Source organism: Vipera ursinii, assembly GCF_947247035.1.
Source record: "Vipera ursinii genome assembly, chromosome: Z".
Lineage (NCBI taxonomy): Eukaryota > Metazoa > Chordata > Lepidosauria > Squamata > Viperidae > Vipera > Vipera ursinii.
In genome coordinates, this window is record NC_139517.1 from 98210682 (window position 1) to 98238131 (window position 27450).

General features: G+C 37.3%; 1 protein-coding gene across 5 annotated transcripts in view; it reads left to right on the forward strand.

Moving 5' to 3' along the window:
• The window catches only part of ICA1 (islet cell autoantigen 1), a 69973-nt gene extending 44192 nt beyond the window's left edge, over positions 1-25781 (forward strand). For 4 of the 5 annotated variants that reach the window (XM_083378338.1, XM_083378341.1, XM_083378340.1 and 1 more), the window contains exons 10-16: positions 5431-5522; positions 11756-11805; positions 13165-13227; positions 13401-13442; positions 17916-18188; positions 24026-24121; positions 24876-25781. In XM_083378338.1, coding sequence (XP_083234464.1) covers positions 5431-5522; positions 11756-11805; positions 13165-13227; positions 13401-13442; positions 17916-18188; positions 24026-24121; positions 24876-24997 — 738 coding nt within the window. In that variant the 3' untranslated portion in view covers positions 24998-25781. The remainder of the gene's footprint in view (positions 1-5430; positions 5523-11755; positions 11806-13164; positions 13228-13400; positions 13443-17915; positions 18189-24025; positions 24122-24875) is intronic. The other variant, XM_083378339.1, reaches the window with a different exon arrangement.
• Positions 25782-27450: the final 1669 nt, after the last annotated feature.

The window sequence follows — 27450 nt, forward strand, 5'->3', positions numbered from 1 at the left end:
CCTACTACTTGATAAGATAGAAAAATGTGGGTTAGACAGCATCACTACCAGATGGATTTGTAGCTGGCTGACCGGCTGTGCTCAGCATGTGGAGAAAGATAGAAATAAGTCTAAGTATTTTAGGTGCTGAAAATGAGGGGCCAGCACTAGAGCAATAAATCATCTGAAAGTCAGAGAATAGAATCTGGAAGCAGAGCCATTGGGAGGGAGGGGGGGAAAGGAGGGTAAAAACAGTTGACCTCAATAGCACATGGTTGTGTTGCCATCTTGACATTTCTTACACCTATTCCTCCAACACAGCTGCCTAGGAGGACAAATTCTGATTTATTGCTAAGATGCTAAGTGAAGGGCACTGCCCGTTTGCCCATGTTGTAAGACAAAGGCAAGGGCAGAGCTTAATGGATCGGAATATAATGTACAAAATAAGAATACAAGGCATTTCTGAATATATTCTTAAGAAAAAAGTTAGTTGGGCATTTAAAAATAGTTAGCTTTTTTGTAAATATCATTTGCTGGATATTTTTAATTATTATTTCTAGTGGGTGATTCATCGTGAATGTTAACATTCTGAAACTTTTGGACAAATCCTGAAGTCTAGTAATCATGATTTTTCTGCAGGCTTGACTATATTTCTTTTCAAAAAGGAAAACGAGTTGGAGGAGTTGTGCTTCATAACTGATATTGTTATGTGCCTTGCAAAAAAGGGATAGAAATATATTAATAACAGAATGTGATTAGACATAGTTCCAACTACAAAGATTCTGAGCAAAATTTGTGACTTTACAGTTTTTTTTAATCATAATACCTGCTTTTTTTAAAAAAATGTGGATTTTATATTATATGAGAATTACCACCTGTTAACTTCTTTAATTTATAATAAACCTTATTTATGAGCAGCCAATTCCTCTCTAAATAGCGGAAATTAAGAAATACAGTATATTGAACATCTTTATGCTGTTTGTATGATCATTGCAATGGCTTTTTATTCTACTTGGAATGATTTCCATTTAATTTTAGAGAGTTATGTTTAGAGAGTAATGAATACCATTGTGACCTTGCTGTTTTCTGAGTTATTTTGATGCATTTTTTCTTTATATGCTTGAACATGTATTGCTTTAAAGAATAAATTCAATAATTTTTTTAAACTAACTTTTAATTTAGCATAAAACTTGCAAGTTACAATCAACTTCTTAAGATACAGCAAGGATACTAAGACAATTAACAGCATTTTCCAAAATAATCCTAATATGTAAACATCATAAACTTTACTATCATGAACCATATGCCAGAGATGAATTGTATAGAATTAATGCTACTATAATCAAATAATTTGTGGATTTAAATAAAAAAGACCCTGTATAAGTTGTCTTGAGTTTCCAGAGGAAAGGCAAATAGTGATTCTAATGTAATAAGAAATAATAAGAAATCATCTTTTCTTTCTACATATGTTAGGGTTGTAATTTATGTCAATATTTCAAGGAAAGCCTGATGCATAGTTAAAAAATGAAATAAAATTTTTGTTAAACATCTATTTAAAAATAACAAAGGTCATGTAAGTACAATCAGCTGTTTTAACGAAACAAAAATCAAAATTACATTGGCAAGACTGCTCTATCTCCACTAGTAAATTAGTCCACTAAACTATATAGAAACACAGGTGTACTTTATAAAAGAGTTGTCTTTAACTTTGCACAATGCCCCAAATAAAAAGTGATGTGATAGTTAATACTAGGATGTGTGAAATAAAATTTGATTGCCTGTTACTTTGCTTACTGTTAGCTGTAGTATTTCATTAGCTTGATAACAGCATTTAAAAAGAAATATAAGGTAACACTGTAATTGTCTTTGCAAAAACTAGAAATTCTGTGTATGATTACAATGGTAAAACAACTACTTTTAAAAGCATTTTAATCAGAAACAGTACTAAAAATTATTGTATAACCTCCATTAGCTTGACAACAATACCATGCTTTGTATAGCATGCCAAGTTCTGTGGGCAAAGCTGTTTCTAGTTTTAAGGTCTTTTTTCCTCTGGGTTCTTCAGCTGTAAAACAGAACTGTACATTTCCACAAACTACTGTAGAGAGGGTGCATGTCCAGTGTGGGGATTCAAATATGTGAACAACTGGTTCTCTGTGTGGATGCCACTTCATCAATGATTTGGATGAGGGGATAGATGGGGAACTCATCAAATTTGCAGATGGCACCAAGCTGGCAGGAATAGCCAATACTCCAGAAGATAGGCTTAAGATACAGGAGGATCTGGACAGACTCGAACACTGGGCACTATCTAACAAAATAAAATTCAATTGTGAAAAAAGTAAGGTTCTACATTTAGGCAGGAAAAATCAAATGCACAGGTATAGTATAGGTGGTACCTTGCTCGATAGTAGTAACTGTGAGAGAGATCTCAGAGTCCTAGTGGACAATCACTTAAATATGAGCCAGCAGTGTGCTGCAGCTGCCAAAAAAGCCAACACAGTGCTAGGCTGCATTAACAGAGGGATAGAATCAAGATCACGTGAAGTACTAATACCACTTTACAATGCCTTGGTAAGGCCACACCTGGAATACTGCATCCAGTTTTGGTCACCACGATGTAAAAAAGATGTAGAGACTCTAGAAAGGGTACAGAGAAGAGCAACAAAGATGATTGGGGGACTGGAGGCTAAAACATATAGGGAACGGTTGCTGGAATTGGGTATGTGTAGTTTAACGAAGAGAAGGGTGAGGGGTGACATGATAGCAATGTTCCAATATCTCAGGGGCTGCCACAAAGAAGAGGGAGCCAAGCTATTCTCCAAAGCACCTGAAAGCAGGACAAGAAGCAATGGATGGAAACTAGTCAAGGAGAGAAGCAACCTAGAAGTAAGGAGAAACTTCCTGACAGTTAGAACAACTAACCAGTGGAACAACCTGGTGGTGAATGCTCCAACACTGGAGGTTTTTAAGAAGAGACTGGACAGCCATTTGTCTGAAATGTTATAGGGTTTCCTGCCTTAGCAGGGGGTTGGACTAGATGACCTCCAAGGTCCCTTCCAACTTATTATTATTATTAAGTACATTCTGGGCTTGGGCAACAAAAACATAGCTACTGGTTCTGTTAAAGTGGTACGAACTAGCTGAATCCCACCACTGATGTTATCCCCAAACACTTCTCTATGAGAAAAATAAGGCAAATATTTTGACTTTGCTCTCTCTTGTGTGTTGCTTTGGTTGATGCAAATAAAAATTGGTGGGAGACTTACAACCTATGAACTGTATTTTTGGACTACAGAATTGGACTAGGAATAACAATGAATAAACTGTTTTTGTAAGAATTGAAAATCAAAAACGGGGAGTTAAAAGAAAATACTATTTTGTGCAGATTGAAAATGCAATGTGCGTTTTTTTGGCAGCATGATTCAGAGTCAGAGATATATTGAATAATTGAATATCTGTAGAAATCTATATTAAAAATAAATAAATAAAATGTGTAAATCATACATCCACAATAATGCTAACTGTTTGGTCCTTAGAGTAGCAGTCACTAGCTGGCTTTATAAATACCAAACATTACACAAGGGTTCAAATAATATATTTCATTTCAAAGACTTTGTTCTATGGCCCTATATAATCTGATAAATTGTACCATCGATTTAACTATAGTCCACTATAATACTGGGCTATAGTTAAATCAATGGCACAATTTATTAGACTACATACATGAAGTGTTTTTGGACTGAAGATTTATGTACATGAACTGTCCCCCAGCACAGTTAAGATTTATGTTCTGGGAATCATTAAGATCAGGGATACAGCAATATTGCAAATTTTATTGTATTTTATTATGTATTTTCTGCAAAGTGTAGTATATAAAATATAATTTATAGAAACAAAACATAGTATTATTAAAATGTCATTACAGCATTTAGAATCTATTAAAATGTAATATTCAAGAACTCAAAATACAACTAGGTTTTAAAGACTCTGGAAGAATAAAAAAATCTTTTATCTATTGTGTTGCCAAAATGATGGTGAATAAGAGACTCTAGAAATCACAATTCATAACCAGGGAACAAAAGCAGAGTGCCTTTTTCTTAGTAGCCATTACTTCATTGCATTAGATCAGGACTAGATTTTTATAAAGAATTATAAGTTTGAGGTAATGTAATGTGAAGAGACCATTTTTCTGGCAGATTATTTCCAAATTATTTAAGGCATTGTAGTCTTAGTGGTTAAAATCAGAACTTTGAATTGGACCAACAAAGGGACATGGTGGCTCAGTGGGGTAGGAAGCTGAGCTTGTCGATCAGATGGCCGGCAGTTTGGCGGGTCAAATCCTGAGTGCAGCGTAACAGAGTGAGCGCCTGTTACTCATCCCAGCTTCTGCCAACCTAGCAGTTCGAAAGCATGTAAAAATGCAAGTAGAAAAATAGGGACCACTACCACTACGGTGGGAAGGTAACAGCGTTCTGTGCGCCTTTGGCGTCTAGTCATGCCAGCCACATGACCACGGAGACGTCCTCGGACAAGCGCTGGCTCTTCGGCTTTGAAACGGAGATGAGCACCGGCCCCTAGAGTCGGAAACGACTAGCACGCATGTGCGGGGGAACCTTTACCTTTACCTTTTTAGCATGCATGTGCAGGGGAACCTTTACCTTTACCTATATAATTACATGTAATGAGAACCAGTGTGATGTGTTTACATATAAAAGAAGGTATGAGATATCTTGTGACTCTTACGGGATACCTTACAACTGATTTATTATGTTCCAGCAACTAAGCCAGACATGTCAAACACAAGGCCCGGGGGCCGGATCCGGCCCACGAAGTGGTTTCATGTGGCCCGCGAAGCCATCCTGGAAACAGTGAGGGAACGGCCCCCACTGCCTTGGCCCTGGCCCAGAGACCCTCCTGCCAGAGACCCTCAGATCTGTCCCACTCCTGCCCAGGCCCCCCCCCCATAGGCACCCTTGATGCGAACGATGTACAGCTGGCCACGCCCACCCAGTAGGCCACACCCACTCTAGCCACGCCCACCCAGGCCACGCCCACCTGGTCCCCTGAGGGCAACCGCAATGCTGATGCGGCCCTCAATGAAATTGAGTTTGACACCCCTGAACTAAGCAATTAACATTACTTCTGTCTTGTGAATTCATGATAAAAAAATGAAGCATTTTGCTTATTCCTAAGCTTTCATGTTTAGTTTTTGCTTTGCCAAATTTTTACACTACTTGCGCCAGCAAATATTCTCTTTCTTTTTGTTATAATGTCTATAATAAATGTTAGCTACTGATCTCTTATGTTTAATATTTTTCTCTCATTTGGATCAAAATAGTTAGTGTATTTGTTTTACACAGTTTGATTACTCAAAAATATTTAAAAAATCAGCATTTTTTATTACTGACTCTTTATATTGTTTTGCATTTGTGTTAATGGCTGGCTTAGAACTTACAAGAACCTGTAAATAAATTAATGGAAAATGAAGAAAAGGAGGAGGAACTGCATAATACCAAATCAGAAGATGATCAACAGAGTCAGTAAGTATTCATCAGTTAAAGGAATATAATCCATTATTTTACAAGGGCCTTCTACATCAACACTGCAGATGAGAACAATTCAGATTTCTAATTATAAGTGCACTCAGTACTTGTAATCTTTGTTTATGTCAGCTGCCATTTTTCTCTAAACTGTTGTTTTACCCATACGAAGAGCTACCAAGGAAACCTATGGCCAGAACCTTATTATTTATGCTAGAGAGGCCATGATCCTCAATTCCAGACAAAAGTGACAGATTACAAAAGAAGTAGATCCTTTTTTGAACATACTGTAATTTCTATGTGTCTTGCATGAGCAAGAATTCTTCTATTCTTTTTCTAAAATATAGCAGAATTAATATGAACTTAATGAAAGTCAGTGTTATTACCAGCACTTCCTCATTTTTTAAAAAAATATTTTGAATGCTTTTAAGACTTTGATAGATTAATAAAAATACAGCACTGTCTACATAAATACATATAGCAATAACTTAAATGATTGTCTGTCTATCTTATCTATCTATCTATCTATCTATCTATCTATCTATCTATCTATCTATCTATCTATCTATTTATCTATCTATCTATCTAGTTTCCAGGCACTCTTTACAAATTGACATGCAGTCAGTTTTTTATTCAGTTTTTTTCTATGTTTAATCTGATCAAGAACTTAAGTTGATGTTCTTCTAGTCAGTTTTTGAACCAACCCTCCAACTTGCTAGGGTCAAGTGACATTTTATTTCTTCTCATCTGGATCATTTCAGTCTCCAGAAACATCCATCAGGTCTTCCAGTTGATCTTGGGTAGGGATTTAAAGCTGGATATAATTAACACAAAGGTACCCATTGACTTAAAACTTTTTGTTTAATGATGGTTCAATTATAACAGCTTTTGAAAAAGTGACTTACAATGTGTAAAAAAAGTGACTTACAATCTGTATTCACACTTATGACCATCATACTATCCAATCACAGGATTACACTTCAAGTGCTATTTGCAACCAGTTACAGTAGTTGCAACAATCTGTAACATCCATTGGAGTGTCACTTACATTTGCCATACAAATTTTGCTTTATCATTCTTACAACCATAGTATGGGTTTGTAGTATCAATATCAGCCTAGAATCAACAGCCTAAACATACATATTACTAGCCTCAACAGGAATGCAACTCTATGTTTGAATGTAAAGTACAAGAGAAACACTTCCAGATTTTTCCACTTGCCCAATTGCTCAAAGATGAGCTTTACATCCAGCCATCTGTGGAACAGGACTCTCCTGATAAAAAAGCACTATTCTACACTTCCATTTTTGGATCCAGACTCATACAGGCTTGAAACCCAGGTGGATGTATTTTATGTAGTTGGAACACCATCTTGACTGGTTCATCCATGTTGCAATAATGCAGGACTTAAATAGTTTAGCTGATGTAGAAATGAAGAAAAAAATCAGAAAGAGATAGCATTCATCTTTTGTGGAAACAGAAAGTATGGGTAAATCTTATTGTCATCTATGTTTCAGATCAATGGAAACAAATTGTTAATAATTATTTTTTAAAAAACTTCCTTTAATCTGGACTCTTAAAGTATGTATTATTTAGTAGCTTCAGAATGAATATATTATTCAGAGGTTTCTTTTAAGCTATCATTTTCATGTCCACATTGAGTCATCTGTTGTGTGCCACTCATGCAGCTTAGGAATTCTCTAGCAAACACAAACACTTTAACTTGTATAAGAGCAAGTTTGAATGGCTGCTGTAAAGAAAGCTTCTAGCTTCTTCCCTAACATAGTCAGCAAAAGCACTTCTAGCAATTAAAAAGAACCTTAAAAGAGAAGAGATAAATGATTTGACTGATGCCAGCTTCTTTTTCAGCCTCATGATTGCATGAATGAAGACATAAAAGTCTTCCTTTTCATTATTTTGATACAAATATGTGATGATAATATATATAGTAGCAGAAGCAGTATTGTTTTACTTTCAGTCTTTCTTCCCTCTCTTAATCATCTTCGGTATTTTTCATTCTCTTCCTAAAAACATCTGTAGTCCCACTGTCTGTACACAAAAGATCTGTCCTCAGTGTTTGGCTCATGGGTCCAAAAAAGGTGATAGCATGACCATAGACACATTAATTGTAATGAACCTTGCTAAGTCATCAGTTATCATGTAACCAATAATTTGCTTATTCAGTTGCCTCACACAAGGTCAGAAATGAGTTCTTTTTTTATTTAAACAGAAAAGGGAATAATTTTACATAGTGGCAAATATCTAGCTCGGGTGTAGAATGAGGGTGAAAGTTTGTTCCCAAAGTCCGAGGGTTGGTTTCCAAACATTTCATTACCACGCTAGGTAACATCTTCAGCAGTGTTTAGTGGATATCTGTGTCAGTGTTGTACTTATATAAGGGCCTTCAGGTGTGGGAGTGTCAAGTGAGGGTCTTGTGATGGGCCGGTGTGAGTCATCAGAGAGAGGCTTGCGATGGGGATGTACTTCAGATCAGGGTCATTGGAGGGTGTAAATTAGTGGGTCAGGAGTGAGTCATCAGTGGGAGATTGGTAATGGGTCTTGTGATGGGGAGATTATATTAGGTCAGGGTCATTGGAACAGTACTAAAATCATCGGCCATGCTACCACCTGCCACGCTTGGGAGTTCATCAAAGCCTGGAACTCCACAAGCAATTCCATCAACAGACATACTGATTTACAACCAGCCTATGAACTCCTCCGAATCCAAATCAATCAAACAGACAACTCTCAAGCCCCTCTCCCCCCCAGCAGTTCTCCTTCTAATGACTCTGACCAGATATACAAGAACGGGATCCCCTTAGGCCCAATTGTGTCTCTGCCTGGAACACAAACTAGCAAAAACCCTTCAGAGGAAACTCAGACACCTGGTCAATGACTCAACCCACTCAATAAACTCCCCAGAAAAATTTATCCAATGCATCAAACACACCAAGATCAACAAGGAAGAAATTATGGTCTCCTTCGACGTCACCGCCCTCTTCACCTCAATTGACATCGACCTGGCTAAACAAACCATACACCATCTACTCACTAAACAACATAACCACAAAGCGGATGCCACTACAGAACACTCCATGCCCACAGAAACCATCATGAAACTCCTGGATCTATGTCTCAACACCTACTTCAAGTTCAATGGGAAAATGTACAAGCTAGTACAAGGCATCCCAATGGGATCTCCCATATGAGGCCTCATAGCAGAAGGAGTCATGCAATGACTCAAATCCATAGCTCTACCCACCATCCAACCAAAATTCTGAACATGTTACGTCGATCACACCATTGTCATCATCAAACGCTCCCAAATTGAAGAAATCACACCACCTACTTAACAACATATTCCCCTTGGATCTAATTTATGCATGAAGAGGAAACAAAAATAGACTCCCATTCCTTGACATCAATGCCCTGTTAACCGCCCTGAGTCCTTCGGGAGAAGGGCGGTATACAAATTTAATAAAAGTAAAGTAAAGTAAATGTAAGGAGAAGGGACAATGGAGAAATGGAAACCTGCGTCTACTGCAAACGTACCCACACGGACCAGATCCTCGGTTTTGCAAGTAATCACCCCATTGTACACAAAAGAAGCTGTGTCCAGACCTTCTTCAGAAGGTCCAGAACACACTGTAGCACCACAGTACTAAGAAGTGAAATGGCTGCTTGACATCTTTCTCTGTAATGGCTATCCCAAAAACTTCGTATTCCGACACATAGCACCCAAACCATCACACACCATACAGCTGACCACCATGTAAAAACAAACCTTACCATACACAAAAGGGGTGTCAGAAATGACAGCCAGAATAGGAATAGCAATAGCCCACAAACCCACAGCCACACTCTGCCAGGAATTATCTAGAACCAAACACAAGACACAGAAGTTGAAAGAAGCAATGTCATCTACAAAATCAACTGTAATGATTACAACCACTTCTATGTTGGACAGACATCATGTCAGTTAAAAACCAAAATCCACAAACACCGGCTATTAGTCAAACGCCACGATCCCAAATCCCTAATTGCTACCCACACTGATACTAAACAACACCAGTTCAATTGGAGCAACACTAAAATCATCAGCCATGCTACCACCCACCACGCTCGGTAGCTTATCAAAGCCTGGCACTCCACAAGCAATTCCATCAACAGACATATTGATCTACAACCGGCCTATGAACCCCTCAGAATCCAAATCAATCGAACAGCTATCTAGAGACAGCACCAACCCTCAAGCCCCTCCCCCCAGCAGTTCACCTTCCAATGATCCTGACCTGATATAATCTCCCCATCCCAAGACCCATTACCAGCCTCCCACTGATGACTTATTCCTGACCCACTAATTCACATTCTCCAATGATCCTGACATGAAGTACCTCCCCATCACAAGCTTTCTCTAATGACTCACACCTGGCCACCACAAGACTCTCACTTGACACTCCCACACCTGAAGCCCTTATATAAGTATAGCACACAGAGATCCACTAAACACTGCTGAAGATGTTACCTAGCCTGGTAACAAAACATTTGGAAACCAACCCTCAAGCTCAGAGAGCAAACCTTCACCTTCATAATTTTCCATACTTTTAGATTTGTCATAAACATAAAAATATGTGGAATTATAGAATATTTATACAAATGCCTTTAAAAATGCTGAGAATCCCTCAAAAATCATATCTCCTCTATTCACAAGGACCATTTATCCTCGTGCATTTTTACTATCTGAAATACAAAGCATATAGTAAAACAGTGTTTCTCCATTTTGGCAATTTGATGATGGGTGGACTTCAACTCCCAGAATTCCCCAGCCAACATGGCTGGCTGGAGAATTCTTAGAGTTGAAGTGCACAAGTCTTAAAATTTCTAAGGTTGAGAAACACTGTACTAGGTAATGCATAGGATTGAGTCTTAATTTCAAAAAAATAAAGGCAATGACAACAACTACAGATGTACATGAAAAGTTTAAAAACAACAAGGAGGCAGTTAAATTAGTTTGATAATTTATCTTCTTTGGATAAAAAAATTATTCAAGATGGCAATTCTGCACCTAAAATCAAAAGCAGGATACCTTAGAAGATCTGGAAAAGCAGAGATATTGATATAAATACAAAAGAAGACTAAATAGAGCAAGTCTTACCTATACTGATATATGGGTTTGAGAAATGGACACTAAGAAAGGCTAATTGAAGAAGAATTGTCACCTTTGAACTGTGGTGCTAACAGAAAGTATTGCGTATTGCATGGACAACCAGGACAACCAACAGAGATATGCTAAATTGTATAAAACCAGAAATATCACTAGAAGCTAAAAATCACAAGATTTCATCTGATTTACTTTGGCCATGTAATGCATGCAAATTCATTAGGGAAATAAATGATGCTAGGAATGTTTAGTGGATCAAGAAGCCAGGGCAAGCAAAGAACTTGCTAGCTTAACACCATCAAAACGGATATAAAAATGAACATCCAACAACTGAAAGAAGCTGTGCTTGACAGGGTAGCATGGAGACACTTGCCTATAAAAGTCACCAAGAATCAGACCTGACCAAAGAGTTAAAACTACTACTAATAGTACAAGATGTACAATGGTTCATCCTGTAGTTTTCTGTGAATGTCAGATTCTGGTTCTAAACAGCAGTGAATAAGACAGGTGAGAAGGTCCAATAAGATCAAAAGGTGGTAGTAAAGTATGGAAGCAATTATTTTGAATGCTTTCAAGACATGTACTTCATTCATAGATAGCAGTGTCCAGGGCACTATATCAATCCTACACTAGATGTTGCTGTCAACAAAAAAGGCACAGTGCAATTCTCACTCCTACACCCCTAATACTAAAACAGCTTCTGGCAGAAATAGCAGTTCTGTTCCTCTGCAACACTAAGTAACATATCATACTAAATATTATTTTGCCAGAGCCAAAAGCTTAAATCCTGCAACATATGATGAAATCTGAGATTTAGGTACTTAAATGTACACATCGGCATGTAGTAAGTTTGTTTTTGATGAAATATTAATATTGGCATCTGAGCTTCAGAAGATCAGAAAAATGGTATTGTATCTTTTTAACCTTCTTAGCATATACATATGTGTGTTTGTGTGTGTATATATATGTATATATGTGTGTGTATACACACATACATATATACACACATGTATGTGTGTGTATGTATGTATGTATAAGGAAATAAGCTCTTTTTCACTCCTTTCAATTTAAGGTTGATATCTTTAGATGATGAAAGCAACACCAAGGAAACAGCCAACTCAGGTATTCTTTTATATTATGTTTTTCAAATACCAAGCATGCTGCAGATTCCCAGTTGTCTTAATTAAAGCTGTGAACATTTTGCTTTAACAGGCTACTTTAGAGTATTAATACCATGCGTCATTTCAGGATATTCATCCCAACTCTGAAATATTTAAAGTACAAGCAACCCATTTAAGAGAAGAAATTTGCAATTGATTTAAGTTTTTATTTAACCAATTATGAATTCTCATAAAATAAATATTGTAGCATTTCACCTTAGTGCTTCAAGAGATGGACAGCATTGTGCTATGGCTACTGTTACTGCAATAAAAAAGAAATGGTGATCTCTACTAAATCAGCTAGAGCACCTACTGTGTCTTTGCAAATGAATCAGACATCTCCTATGTGCTGTTTCTCAATGAATTATAACATACATGTAGTTTGTGATCTGGACTTGGTTGAGAATTTGTTCTATGTAAGTCTGAGAGCAAGAATACAGCTACATAATAGAATATTAATAGCAATATTAAAATAGTTGTACATTTTTAGCTTAAGACTGTGTTAAAATTGACGAATTAAGTAAGAAAAACAACAAAACAATTAGTATACCACTTCAAAACTGGAACAAAAACAATCCATTCCATATACTGATCTGCATGGATCTATACAGTTTGAAGTTTCTGGTTGCTTTTCAGGAGTTGACCTGCAGAGAATACCATACAAAGTGGAAGCTAGAGTATTCCTAAAATAATTTTGTAATAGCCCCTACTCTTAATTTGAATAGAAATCTCTCAGAGAGAAAACAGAGTTCTATTGCAGAGAGAGCAAAACTCGAAAGACCTTGATATCTTTAAATATAATTTTAAGACTAAAATGTGATTTTATCCATAGATAGCAAAAGAGTCTAGCCCTTATTTTTGCAACAGCATAGTGTTGCAGCTTGTGTTAAGATTTAACATGGAGGATGGTGGATCTTCCAGCTAAATATTGATGTTTGTAAACTATTAATCATCTGTAAATTTCTACAATATACATAGTGTGGTAAGTAGAAATGATTCAGTGTCCTTTTTGGATGTGAAATGGGTCTTTTTAAAATGGAATATATTATTTTAAAATCCCTTAAGTTGTGTAAATTGGCTATTTTAAAGCTCACTGTGCTTTACTGATTACCCTGAATTAAGCTAGATTTATCAAAAAATATATATTCTGATTAAAAAACCTTTTTTACTGATTAATACTTTGTTTAGAACTATTTCAAGCTAAATGAAAAGTCTCAGTAATAAAATGATCAGATAGAAAAATCTATGAGGCACGGCTCTCTTCAGTATTGTTCATTTCTTAGCTGGATTTGATTTCACCTAGAAAATATTTTGGTTACAGCAGAAGACGCTAATGACATGCTGAGTACTTTTGGAGAAAACTTCAACCACAGAGAAAATTCAGGTATGTTTTTTTTAGAAATGCACTGCAACTATATAAATATTTCAGAAGGTAAGTTTCACTGAGTTCAGTGGAACCTGTTCCCAGATAATTTTCAATAGGTTTACTTATTTTAAGTATAAGATTTACAGAAGGGTCTGTAGATCAGTTGTTTCCTCAAATTTTCTCTTTTTTAGAAGCTATGGATCACTTACTAGAGTTGAAGCATGGAGAAAATGGTATGTAAATATTTTATTTGCTACATCATTTTTATACAGATGCTAGGTGTTTTTCACTATGCCTATTGACTTCAAATGCTTAAGTATTACAAACAAAAATTCACTTGTTACTCTGATGTCAAACTTCATTGTATGCATTAGATATTCTCCCATTGGATTTCCAGCTAGGCATGTTTTGTGGGCCACATTATGCAGTTTGTAGAAAGCTTTTTTATTTCACCCTTATCTTGGCAAGTGTTGAAGCGGCTTGCTTTCAGAAGTTGTGGGTGCTTCATCACTGGAGACTTTTAAGAAGGGATTGAACACCCATTTGTCTGAAATAGAATAGGGTCTCCTGTTTGAGCAGGGGGCTGGACCAGAACACTTCCAAGATCCCTCCCAACTCTATTATTCTGTATTATTCTGCAGTATTGATTAGTAGAATCTAAAGCTTGTTTCATACATACTGTGAGCTTTGCTGTAACTTAACATTTTCTGTATTGCAATATGTTGGGTGTAGTGAGCCACTAGCCACCAGTGTGTGTTTTGAAAAAGAGGTGAGGTACTTTAAATTTTAAAATACCTAATTCATTCCTAGTTTAATAGAAGAGAATGAAAGTTCCAGCTGCCATTGTGATACAGCTGGAATTTCACAACTCCTATATTTTGCTAGTGCATTTCATGAATGTTACTGACCATTGTTGACCAATGGAAACTAAAAAGAACTAGAAATGTATCCTATAAATTCAGATTTGTAGTTTTATGTATTTTCTCAAGTTCAAGTTGTTTTTTATGCTTTATTATAGGTTATATGTGATTATTTTCCTATTTGTTCCTGCCTCATTTTTAAAAAGTCAGATCTGTGTCTTACATTCCCTTTTTAATTTCCCAAATTATTTTAATCTGTGTTACTGAACTCTGATAAAGAAAAATCAGAAAGCATATATTTTTATAATAAAACCTTCTTTGTTCCTGTTTTTTCAAGCAGTTATTCATATTGCCCAACTTATTGCAATGATTACATTTCCTGATTTCATATATGAAGAATATAAATGCATAGGTGGCTGCCTAGCAGTATGAAAATTATATTGAAGAAACTTATATTTATTCTAAATAGTTGCTTAATTTGAGATATAGGAAGTCTTTTTTTTTAATTGAAAAGTTTTAACATACAATTTTTCTTTAAGAATCCCCCTCCCCCTCCCTCCTCCCTCCCCCCCTACCTCTCCCCCCTCCCCCCCTCCCCCCCGACTTCCCAGAGCTAAATACAAGGTATATATATAAAAAACAATCATAAACAACCATATACTAACAACCATAAACTCTAAAATCCATCACTCTCTAGCTTATATAAGATAAGACAAACCTTAATAATATTAAATATATATAAAGAAACTAAAGTAGAAAAAGAAAAAAAGAAAGAAGACTTATTCAAATGCTACATGAAACTTCTTAACCCTATACTTGTTCTGGATAAACTCAATCCACTTTCTCCATTCCATAATATAACGTTCTTGCGAGTGATCTTTCAAATAGGCCGAAATCTTCGCCATCTCTGCCAGGTTGGAGACCTTTAAAGTCCACTCTTCTATGGTCGGCAGTTCCTCTTTCTTCCAATACTGACCTATCAAAAGTCTTGCTGCCGTAATTAAATTTAACATCAACTTAGTGTCCACAACCGTAGCATCCGTAATTATTCCCAACAAAAAGAGTTGCGGACAAAACTTTATCCTTTGCTTAAAAATCTTCTGCATATTCCACCAAATTTTTATCCAAAAAACCTTGATCTTTTTACAAGTCCACCATACATGAAAATATGTTGCATCTTCATCTCCACATCTCCAGCATTTTGGCTGATAATTCGGATACATACTTCAGGTTACAACCACCATTTAGCAACTGTTCAAAATAACAGGAGCATTGAAGAAAGGGACTTGAAATTGGTTCTGGAAGTTGCAACTGTCATAATGTTCCAATGATCACATGAGTGTGATTGGGTACTAGGTAACCACTTCATGCTTACAACTGTTGAGTCCTATGGTCATGTGTTTACCATTTGTGACACACTCTGCTGGTTTCCCACAAAGTCATTGGGGAAGGTGGCAGAAGCTTGCAAGTCACTTTGGTAAGTCTTTCCAGCTCCTGCCACTTTTTCTCCAGAGGAACCTCTGGGTGGCATGATGAATATGGGCCCAGAGAGGAGGATAGCTGCTCACCTGGATGCACTAGTGCCAGGCAGTAGTATGTGTCACCCCCGCCCAGCTGCATTCATGCCAGGCCATAATATCTGTACATCTACCGTCCCATATCATACTTCCACATTCATGCTGCACTGCAGCATCTGCCCATCCCCATAAGCACTGTGGTATCCATTCGCATAGCACTGCACCACCTACTCCCCTGCCTGCCTGCACTTGTGCTGCAGCATCCCCAGCACATTTGTGCGATACACCCAAATTAAACTAGACAGCATGGTTTTCCACTTTACTTTTCATTTCAAAATTATTATGTTGCTTCACAAAGCAGCTTTAAAGGAAGCCTTTTAAAAAAATCATCAGATTGATTGCTTTAAGCAGCCTTATAATTTATTAGTTAATTCATCTTCTGATTTATTTAACAATTCAGATTTAGTTCTTTTATTTTCTCTATTTAAATCTTCAACGTTATCTGCATTAATACGTGTCTCTGTGTGTGTGTGTGTGTGTGCATGCGCACGCACGCACGTGCGCACTCACACATGTGCTTTTGACTCCTGGCAACTGCCTAGACAAGTCCATGCATTTTTCTTGATAAGATTTCAAAAGTGACTTGCCCCTGCCTGCTTCCTACAGCTGAGGGAGAATGACTGGCCCAAGGTTACATAGTTGGCTTCAAGCCTAAAATGGGACTAGGAATTCATGTTCCCTCGGTTTCTAAACACTACACCAAACAGGCTGGCTTAATACTGCCATGCTGTTAAATACCATTGTTCAAATAATGTCATCTGATGGCACTCAGAAAGTAGGTCTTCTCTGTCCTCTTCTCTGTCCTCTGAAACAGCATTTTCCAGAGATTTAAATGGCACCTACTGTGCCTTTGTTCAGCACAGTAAAAACTTGTCTTCCTCCACCCCAAGGCCTTTGGTTCTGGTGGATGATGAGCTTTTCATAAGATTTTCTCTGCTGCATTGGGTAGTTGTCTCTTTCAAATACCTTTTTCTTTTTCCTGCTTCTTTTTAAGTTATTTTTATTGTTAAAGACAAAGTCATCTTGGAATTAAATAGCCTTATAAATACATTAAATACATTTTAAATTAACCTTTCCTAAGATAGTTATCATCTGTATATGTAAGATTAACTTCCTGAATCCCCAGTCATTGTAATTGTGAGTCATGCTAAATTTGTAATAAATGAAGTCCAGTACTAACGGAAGGTAAGTTTGCCATTGCTTTCTTCTGAATTTTAATTACATTTCTCAATGTATCATGTAGTCACTGCACTTCCAGATGGTGTCCCAACTGAAGAATTAAATAAAAAAAATTAAACCAGCTCTGCTTAGTATTTTGAAAGAAGGATGTTAAGAAAATGACAGATTAGCAATAAGCTTCAATGACTCATTAAGTAGCACTAATAATGTTTTTTCCATGAAAAAATCATTTAGATCTAAATATATTATTTATTATTTAATAAATGTCAACTTCTGATCAATTACATTATTGTTACTAGTGGAAAGATTATAATTTCTACGTGAATATCTTTGATTTATATTTGTCTCTTATGCTCAAGCATACATAAAATAGCTCTGATGCATTTACTTCATCTTTTAGGCATGAGAGCAATAGGCCTTCCATGATAAGGTCACTCCTTTTCTCTTGATTTTATCCACAGGAAAAGTAATGTCATTAGAAAGTAAATTCTTCTTTGCTAGGTAAACCCTCGTGGGCCTTTTATTTACTAAGCTTATTAAATTATATCTCCTTTTCAAGAAGAATGAAAACCACTGCAGAAAAACAAATTTCATATTTTAGATTATTAGTGAAAATACTTATTTGGTGAAATTTTGGAGGTACTTTTAAAAAGTTGGAGGTGTACCACAGTAGTCAGAACATGCTTTCTTGCATAATCTAAGTTTATGCCCATTAAGGTTAATTTGAAAGATGAGAGATCAGAAATTTTCAGATTACAAAATGATTCCAAAATGTAAAATTTGAGAACTGTTAAGAAGATTGTCTAGCTCAAATGTTTATTTAAATTTAAATAACTATGCACGCTTTAATCATGGCTTATATGGGAAATTGTATGTACCAGATGGAACTGTCCGTATAGCCTAGGATTGTCTATTTTAATTGATGACAACTCTATAGGGTTTCAGGCAGGAGTTTTTCTCATTCCTACCTGACAGTTTTACATGTACTCTGCTTTTGAGTTCATTCCCTTTGGATAGATCGGGATGGCTATTCCTTACATTTGTTCTTATTTTAATTAATCTATCAATTTGTATGTTACTGTTCTTTTAGCAGTATCAAAGGACCAGCTTGTGAACTCCCTAGAATCTGAACTTACTGATAAGAATGACATGGTATTATTGAATGAGATACTCAATGCATCTTCTTTGGATGATGGCGAATTCAGCAGGGAATGGGCAGCTGTCTTTGGAGAGGTTAACCTTGCTGACACAGGGGCAAACTCTTCTATGGGAGAAATGGAGAGCAATCAGTCATCATCATCAGGTTTCCTTCCTTCTCAGCTTTTAGACCAAAACATGAATAATTTGCAACGTTCTCTTCAAGGTAGGCCTGTTTTCATTCCTGACATTATAATCCCAGATTAGTCATTGTCTGGTGACATTATTGTTTCTGTCATTGTTTTGGCCAAAGGTAACACAAGAATGAGTGTAGATATTCAGTGCCGAATCCTACTATAATATGTAGTAATTTTTTTTCATTGAGAAGACTGTAAGGAAATGGTTACTAAATATCCACATCCACTTTCAGTAGTCATAGTTTGCTATCTTATGTGAATTTTAAAAATGTACTTTAAACTATGATTTATCAAGCAATATAGATTCACTGTACTTTTGGGGGCAATATGCAATTGATACTACAACTCAGACAATGAGAATAGGAAATTGCAGATAGTCAGAAACATCAGTGGATTATTTCTTGACCGATGAAGACTTGGCTAGGATGTTGAAGGAGTTGGCATGGGGCAGTTGGTGAATAAATGTGAGTTTTACCACGGCCTCAGTGATGTTTGTTATTTCAAGTGATCTTTTATTGTATTGTGTTTCAATTTTGTTTGCTGACCAAAATTTCTTCCGGAAGATGAATGCCTGTATAGGTTTATTCGATGAATAAATGCCAAGGAAAGAAATATTAGGAAAATCAAGTTTGATTACAAAACATAAAACTATTGTTTTGCATTTTACCTGAATGTGATTACATGCATACATATGCTGAGAAGTTTGCAAATATAATTTCTAGGAAGTGGTGATTCTAATCCTTATATTATTCTAACTTTATTTATAGAATTTCTTTTGTTAAAAACACAACCAATTTTGCTCTCATTGAATATTGATTAATTATTGCCATACTTAAAAGACGTATATCTCCAGGACAAGATTTAAAAGAAAACATGTTTTATTAAATCACCATTCTTGTTGTTTAAGTTCTCCCTGTGCAGTGGTACATCTTCTGTGCTGCCAATATTTTATGTTAATTTCTCTGCTGTTTCTTGGGCAGATGGTGGCTGTGGGAGGGAGGCGTAAAGGGTGAAAGGAAAAATTGTCTCATTATTTTTAGAATGAAGGGATGACATGTGTGAAGGGTATTTCATTCCTCCTGGGTGTTAATGTGGGTTGGGTTGGTTGTCATTTGTTGATGGGAAAATTATTCCTCTGACTTTGCTCAGGTAGAAGAAATAATACCATTTGGAGTAGCAATAAAAAGACTGTTTTTAAAAGGACACTATTAGGACTGGCACATCTAAGATGTGAATATGTCATTAGAATTTCAGTGGTTTTGTTCCAAGTTCTTTGGCTTAATAAGTCTGAATAGAAAAATAGCTGCTTTCTGAATACTGGGAAAATGCTAAAGACTAGATTATTTTAGGTGGTGTGATTTACCTTGATCCAGGATAAAAGTGTCCTTGTGGCAAGGTGGGCAGCAAACAAATTTAATAAATAAATAAGTGTAGCAAAGAAACCAAAAGGTTCTAGATATAAGAAGAAAAGTGTATAGTATTTGTCACAGTGGTGACTGTGTTATATTAAATGACGGAAGGTAAAAAATAAAATTAAAAGCTTGGGGGATGGAGACATGTATTTTTTTCCTATCACCTGTTCAACAGACCTTTGGAAGAAGAACCATTTCAATTCCCATTGTTTTTCAGGCAGTATGATCAGTGCTGAATAGTCTTGGAGGTAAACTACCGGTATATATTTGGCTGCAGTGATGGAATAAATAAAACCTTTTATATGGTTGCTGAAAAAATCGCTATAAATATGTGGCTTTCTGTTTGTGTGTGCACATGTACAAACATAAACACACTGTACAGGTAGTCTTCAACTTACAACTCTTTGTTTAGTGATACATTCAAAGTTACAGATTTGTAAGGGAGCAAATTTGGGAACCACAGAGAAGCTGTAAGACTGCCTTAGCTTGGAAGACTTTGCAGGAGCATATTGGACTCCTTTTAAATCGTAAAAACTGACCCTGATTGTAGAGGTACACTGTGTGAAACTTGTCCACTAAGAAAAATGAGTATACCAGGATAAGGAGGTATGAAATTGTACTCCAAAAAATTCACAGGTGTGCACCTGTTTGAATGGAGTCCCATCCAGAAAGATTCAGTAATAAGAATTAAAGCAACAATATCATAAATATGTATCAAAAACTGCTTGGAGCCCTTAAGATTGAGTACTATATTTACAGTAATACAGAAAATATATTCAAAAATGTATTAAAAATAAACAGCGGGTTTCTGCTAATTTTCAAAGGCTAAGCGAACAGTACTGTTTTTGTTGTGAGCTGCGAAGTTGTGTCCGACTCATCACGACCCTATGGACAACGTTCCTCCAGGCCTTCCTGTCCGCTACCATCTTCTGGAGTCCATTTAAGCTCACGTCTACTGCTTCAGTGACTCCATCCAGCCACCTCATTCTCTGTCATCCCCTTCTTCTATTTTATTTTATTTTTATTTTATTTTATTAAATTTATATACCGCCCTTTCCCAAAGGACTCAGGGCAGTTTACAGGGTATTTAAAACAACCAGTACAAAAGTTAAAAACAAATTAAAAAAAGATTAAATCATCCCTAAAATTAAAAAACCCAGTTAAAAATTCTCAGCCGGGGCCGGAGAGCTCAAAGAGCCAGGTCTTCAGGTCCCGGCGAAATGTGCAAAGGTCAGGGGCAGTCCTAAGCTCCATGGGCAGCTGGTTCCAGAGGACAGGAGCACCCACAGAGAAGGCCCTTCCCCTGGGTGTTATCCGCCGACAGTCTTTTATCAGCGGCACCCTGAGAAGACCCTCCCTGTGGGAGCGCACTGGACAAAGGGAGCTTGATGCTGGCAGCAGGTGTTCCCGCAGATATCCCGGACCCAAGCCATTCAGGGCTTTATAGGTCATCACCAGCACCTTGAATCTCACCCGGAGGGCAACCGGAAGCCAATGCAGCTCGTGGAGTAGAGGTGTTACAAGGGAGTATCGGGAAACCCCCATCACAACTCGTGCGGCCGCATTCTGCACCAGCTGAAGCCTCCGAGTGGTCCTCAAGGGCAGCCCCATGTAGAGAACGTTGCAGTAGTCTAGACGGGAGGTCACGAGCGCATGAGTGACTGTGCGTAGGGCATCTCGGTCCAGATAGGGTCGCAACTGGCGCACCAGGTGAACCTGGGCAAAAGCCCCCCTGGTCACAGCTCCTATATGATCTTCAAAATTGAGCCGTGAATCCAGGAGGACGCCCAAGTTGCGAGCCCTATCAACGGGGGGGTAACACCTCACCCCCCATCATTAAAGGTGGAATAATCTGGTTATTGCCCTCAATCTTTCCCAGCATTAGGCTCTTCTCCAGTGAGTCCTTCCTTCCCATTAGGTGGCCAAAGTATTTGAGTTTTAGCTTCAGGATCTGGCCTTCTAAAGAGCAGTCAGGGTTGAACTCCTCTAGGACTGACCGGTTTGATCGCCTTGCAGTCCAAGGGACTCGCAGGAGTCTTCTCCAGCACCATAGTTCAAAGGCCTCAATTCTTTGGCGCTCAGCCTTTTTATGGTCCACCTTTCACTGCCATACATTGCAACTGGGAAGACCATAGCCTTGACTATAGGCACTTTTGTTGACAAGGTGATGTCTCTGCTTTTTAGTGTGCTGTCTAGATTTGCCATTGCTTTCCTCCCCAGGAGCAAGCGTCTTTTAATTTCTTGGCTATAGTCGCCATCTGCAGTGATCTTGGAGCCCAGGAAAATAAAATCTGTCACTACCTCCATTTCTTCCCCATCTATTTGCCAGGAATTGAGAGGGCCGGATGCCATGATCTTGGTTTTCTTAATGTTAAGTTTAAACCCAAGAGAATAACGTACATTTTTGTAAAATTAAAATACTCTTAAAATCAGTTTGCTTACAACCTCGTGTGACATAGTTGTGAAGTGAATGACAAAGTTGTTAAGCAAATCTGGATTACCCCATTGATTTCACTTGTTGGAAGCCCACTAAGAAAGTTGCAAATGGCAATCATATGAGCCCAGGATACATCAACCTTCAGAAATACATGCCAGTTGCCAAGTGCCTAAATTTGGGTCATATGACCATGGGGATGTTGTGACAGTCATAAGTGCAAGGACCAATTGTAAGTCAGATTTTTCAGTGCCATTGTAACTTTGAATGGTCACTGAATGGTGATAAGTTAGGACTACCTGTAAGGTAGTGGTTTCCCTATCTAGTTGTATCTGACTCCAGGGCACAGTGCTCATCTCCCTTTCTTGGCTGAGGGAGCCAGCATCCATTTTCTGTGGTCATGTGGCCAAAAGCACACGGAATGCTGTTACCTTCCACAGAAGTGGTACTTTTATTTCGACCCCAAACCACCCCAGTGATGCCCTCGACGTGATGTCCTGTTGCCTGGAGGCGGTCCAGGTCTGGATGGGGAGGAACAGGCTTCGACTCAACCCTGACAAGACTGAGTGGCTATTCGTGCTGGCATCCCAGGAAATTCCGATTATTCCATCATTGGCCATGGGGGGTGAGCTATTACCGCCCGTAGATAGGGCCTGCAACTTGGGGGTCCTTCTAGATTCACAGCTCTCTTTGGAAGAGCATATTGGAGCTGTGACTAGGGGGGCCTTTCCCCAGGTTCGCCTGGTGCGCCAGTTGCGGCCCTATCTAGACCGGGATGCCTTGCGCACAGTCACTCATGCACTCGTGACCTCTCGTCTAGACTACTGTAATGCTCTCTACATGGGGCTGCCCTTGAGGTCCACCCGGAGACTCCAGCTGGTGCAGAATGCAGCCGCGCGAGTTGTCTTGGGAGTTTCCCGATACTCCCATGTTACACCTTTGCTCCGCGAGCTGCATTGGCTACCGGTTGCTCTCCGGGTGAGGTTCAAGGTGTTAGTGATGACTTACAAAGCCCTTCATGGCATGGGTCCGGATTACCTACGGCAACACCTGCGGCCGGCGTCAACTTCCCTCTGTCCAGTGCGCTCTCACAGAGAGGGCCTCCTCAGGGTGCCGCCGATCAAAGAATGCCGATTGGTGACCCCCAGTGGGAGAGCGTTCTCTGTGGGCGCACCAGACCTTTGGAACCGCTTACCGGTTGAGCTCCGGATGGCCCCCGACCTTCGCTCCTTCCGGCGCGATCTCAAAACTTTCTTTTTCGAACAAGCTGGCCTCGTCTGACGGGATGGGGTTGGGTTTTTATAAATAGTTTTAATTTTAATATGTATTAATTTTATGGGCATAATGTTTAATGCTTTTTAATTTTTGTATTCTATTTTTATTGTGTATTGCTCTGTTCACCGCCCTGAGTCCTTCGGGAGAAGGGTGGTATAGAAATCAAATTATTAAATTAAATTAAATTAAATTACCTTTTAATCTATTCGCATTTGAATGCTTTCAAACTGCTAAGTGGATGAGCTGGGCAGGAACAGGACCTCACCTCGGTGCGCAGTGCTCAGATCTTGCAACCGGGTTGTCAGCTTTACAACTGACAAACTCAGTGTCTTTAACCACTGAGACATTGTGCACCCTCCTCCCCATATTGCTACCTTAACAGAAAGTCTTTTGCTTTTCTAACTCTATTTAGTTCTAATTTGTTAATAACAGCTTATCTCAGAACTGCAGTCTGTTGCTGGATCTCTTTCTTAGGCTTAGGACCAGCCCATATTTAAGCCAAAATTAAAATACACAAAGAGAATTTATGAAAAAGTAAAACAATACAAAGAAAAATATACATGATTAGGGTAACCTTTGCTCCCTAAATCAATGACATGACCAAACAAAATGAAAGTCTCATTTCAAGATGTCACAGAGTTTTGATTTTCAGAAAATGGTTTGGGTATTATTGCCTTGAATGATTTAAAATGATTAAGTAATTGCTACTGATTCATACAAATGCAATTCTTTTACTGAATCTTAGGTTGGGCAGCCAGCAGCATTAGCCCATCACCTGCAGTGCAGACAGGACAGAAATCCAACAGCTTGAACCCAAATGTCAATAAGGCACCAATGAAAGGTAATTGATAAAGACAAGATAAAAATAAAAAAAATTGTTACCTTTGAGCTCAGACATCTCCAGTACCTTGCATAGTCTCAGGTCTGTTTACAAAGAGCAGTTTCCTTTGAAGCTACCGTATATTTTATTTTTACTGCACTCTGACTAAAGTATTCATCATGCATGGAATATTTATGTTTGCTTTTTCTCGGCATGTAAAATACCGTATTACTGAAATTTCTAGTTTTATAGCCCTTGTAATAATATCCTGAAAGCCATTGAACATGCTGAATTTTTCTGTCCAAGAGTAGACAGAACTTTCACTTTAGAGAGAAAAATCCAAAATCGGCATTTTGTCTCCCAAACATTGCTTCTAAGATGTTGAAGTTCTACTATGAGAACAGGATAAATGGGGAAGAATGGAATATATAGCATAGGCAAATGTGTACATAATTTGGATTTCATATGCCCATTCTAATGTTTTATTTGCAGTTATATTGACTGTGTTATAAATGACTTTTGAAAACAGTCTCATGAAAGCTAGGTTTCAAATTTACATACACTCTGAATGTCTAAAGAGAAAGAAAGGGTGAACATACCTGCAGAATATTTTTCTGACCATAAGCACACTTGATAAAGGGTCTTCTTAGATGTGTCTAAAATACTTTCTTGAGTAATGCCTCCTAAATCCATTTGTTCATATGTCATCCTTAAAAACTGCAGTCCAAAACAAATACTGACTTGGCCAACATTGTCTGTGGTTTCTTTTTTGCAGAAACTGGAAGTTCTTCTAAAGATCTAACAGCTTGGTTTAGTCTCTTTGCTGATTTGGACCCTTTGTCCAACCCAGATGCTGTTGGGAAAACAGATAAAGAACATGAATTGCTCAATGCATGAGTTGTCTGCCTATGGTAAATCTCTTTTCACTAATCATTAGCATTATCTTGGGGGTTTAAGAAAATTTAAAATTGAACTAGTGTGCTGTTGTACAACTTCTCACTTTTGTGCCATTCTAATAAAATCACAGGATTGACCTTTCTCTTTCTATAGGTTACAGTTATTAGCTCTTGTTTATATAAATAGTTTACACCCATTTTTGTAAGTAGATATACTGAACGAAATTTTGGTTTAAACTGAATTGCTGGCTAGATTAGCGTACTTGGTGTCGCTTGGGTCTTGATAGAGCAGTCTCATGGTAAATAAAAAGGTAAAATATAAAGGAAAAATTATTTTTGTATATTTATTTGCATAAATTAGGAAATAATATGTAATTGGAAGTTGCATGGATTGAATCAGAAAGACAATAATATGTAATAAATGACTGCAGCATTAGAATATAAAGTGAATTTCTATTCTTAGTATCAATAATGAAAAATCTATACTTTGGGGCTAATCATCAGAAAATTATAGCTGAGTGTGAACCTATTCTGTTCATTTTCTAATTTTAAATTATTAAGTAGCATGGCATAAATCCAAATCCACTGCCAAGATTGCATACTTTTAGAGTGTTCTTTTGTGCCAGCAGTTTCTGCTATAAAAGAGACTAGATTTTATTGCCTTTGCCACCATGTGCATTCATGATAATCTTCATTTCTATATAAGACTCTTTTCATTGTGGCTGGTTTCATACTACCATGTTCTTAAGCCTGTTGTAACACTCTTCTTTAATAAAGATGGTTTTGACAAAAAATTATGTGTAAATGACCTTTTTATCAGCTGGAACATAAAAAAAGATAGAAATATTATCACTTGTAGTCAGAAATTTTCTAGTTGGTTTTATTGTTGGAAAAATAATAAACAATCAGCTCATAAGGGAAGAGTTATTATCAACATGCATTATCTCAGGCATTTATTTAATTATTGTGTCCAACCACCTGGTGCCAGTTGACTGTCATGGAGAGGAAGCAAGCAAACAAATCAGCAAGCTAACCCTTATAGAAGAGGATCTTTTTAATCCATCTTCTCTAGTTGTTTCTGCCCATCAATTACAAGGCAGAGTGGGTCACCTGGGGTCCCTATAGATATACATCGTTTTGTGGGACCATTCTCTGTCCCAATATCTGCCTTCTGAAACAACTCCCCATGGATATATTCAGTTCCCACCCTTCAAATGTTATAGGATCTTAAGATCTGGACCTGTTCCCAGGCATAGTTAAGATATTTATAGAGCCTCTGGCAATTTGAATTTGTTATTCATGTGGTTTTGTTTTCCTTCTTTAAAACTATGTATTCTTTTAAAAATTATAAGCCATCCAGGGTCTTTTTAGAGTCAAAATACAGTTTAGATAGTTTTTTGGAAATTCTTACACCAGATAAATATTTTTATATTCTTAGGATCCAACCACATAAACTGAATCATCCTCATTGAATGTTTATTTATTGATAGTAAGATAACATAAAGATTTTCCAATTTTTATCTCTCCACCTTCCCCATCTGCTTATGAAAAACCCTTATCTGCTCCAGCTCAGCAGTGTCCCAAATGTGTTTATCAGCCTCTAAGTATATTGGGAAATCACAGGACAAGGTAGCAGGCAATCTTTACATGCTCCTTTTTATCGCAATACAATACATTGTATCTTACTATGGCCCAAAGATATCAAGTCTGACTTCTTAAATTGGTAAGGTAACCAGCTAGACATATATTAATTAAATGAGATTGGGCGCATATTTATTTATGTCCCACCTTTATTTTATAAATAAGGCAGCATAACATCCCTTCCTCCTATTTTCCCGACAAGTATTTCTACAAAATATAATATCAGCAAAATATAGTAAAATAATTGAGCAGTTCCCCTATTGTCGAATATGTTTTCAGTTTTTCTAATTATACTGGCAAGAAATTCTAAAAAAAATTAAAAGAAACAAGAGGTATATTTTGGTTTAATCTTAATATAAATTTAATCAAAGAAAGGGCATTCCATTAGTAATGACTTATGATTTAAAAGGTTGAGTAAATCATATTAAGCTAAAATATAAAGTTCCAGGAAACCTAAAGTAATACAAAACTCACTTCAAACATTTCCAATAACCTATATAAAAAGCATTTTCATTGTCAAGAAATTATATCCACTTAGAAATTATATCCACTTAGCAGATATTATGCTTACAAGTTAAAACAAAAACATCATAACAGAACATGCAACCAAAATGTGCAGCTTGTGGTTGGAACCTGGAATGTTGAAATTGAAATATCAAGAAGAAAATGCAGTTTGATTATATGGCCCAGGGAATTGAAATGAAGCAAGAGAATGACATTAACTTCTGATGTCATTCTTTAAAAAAATGCTTCTTCATTGCCAATTCTTAAAAACAACCAAAATGACTAGATGGAGTACACAGAAACAAATTG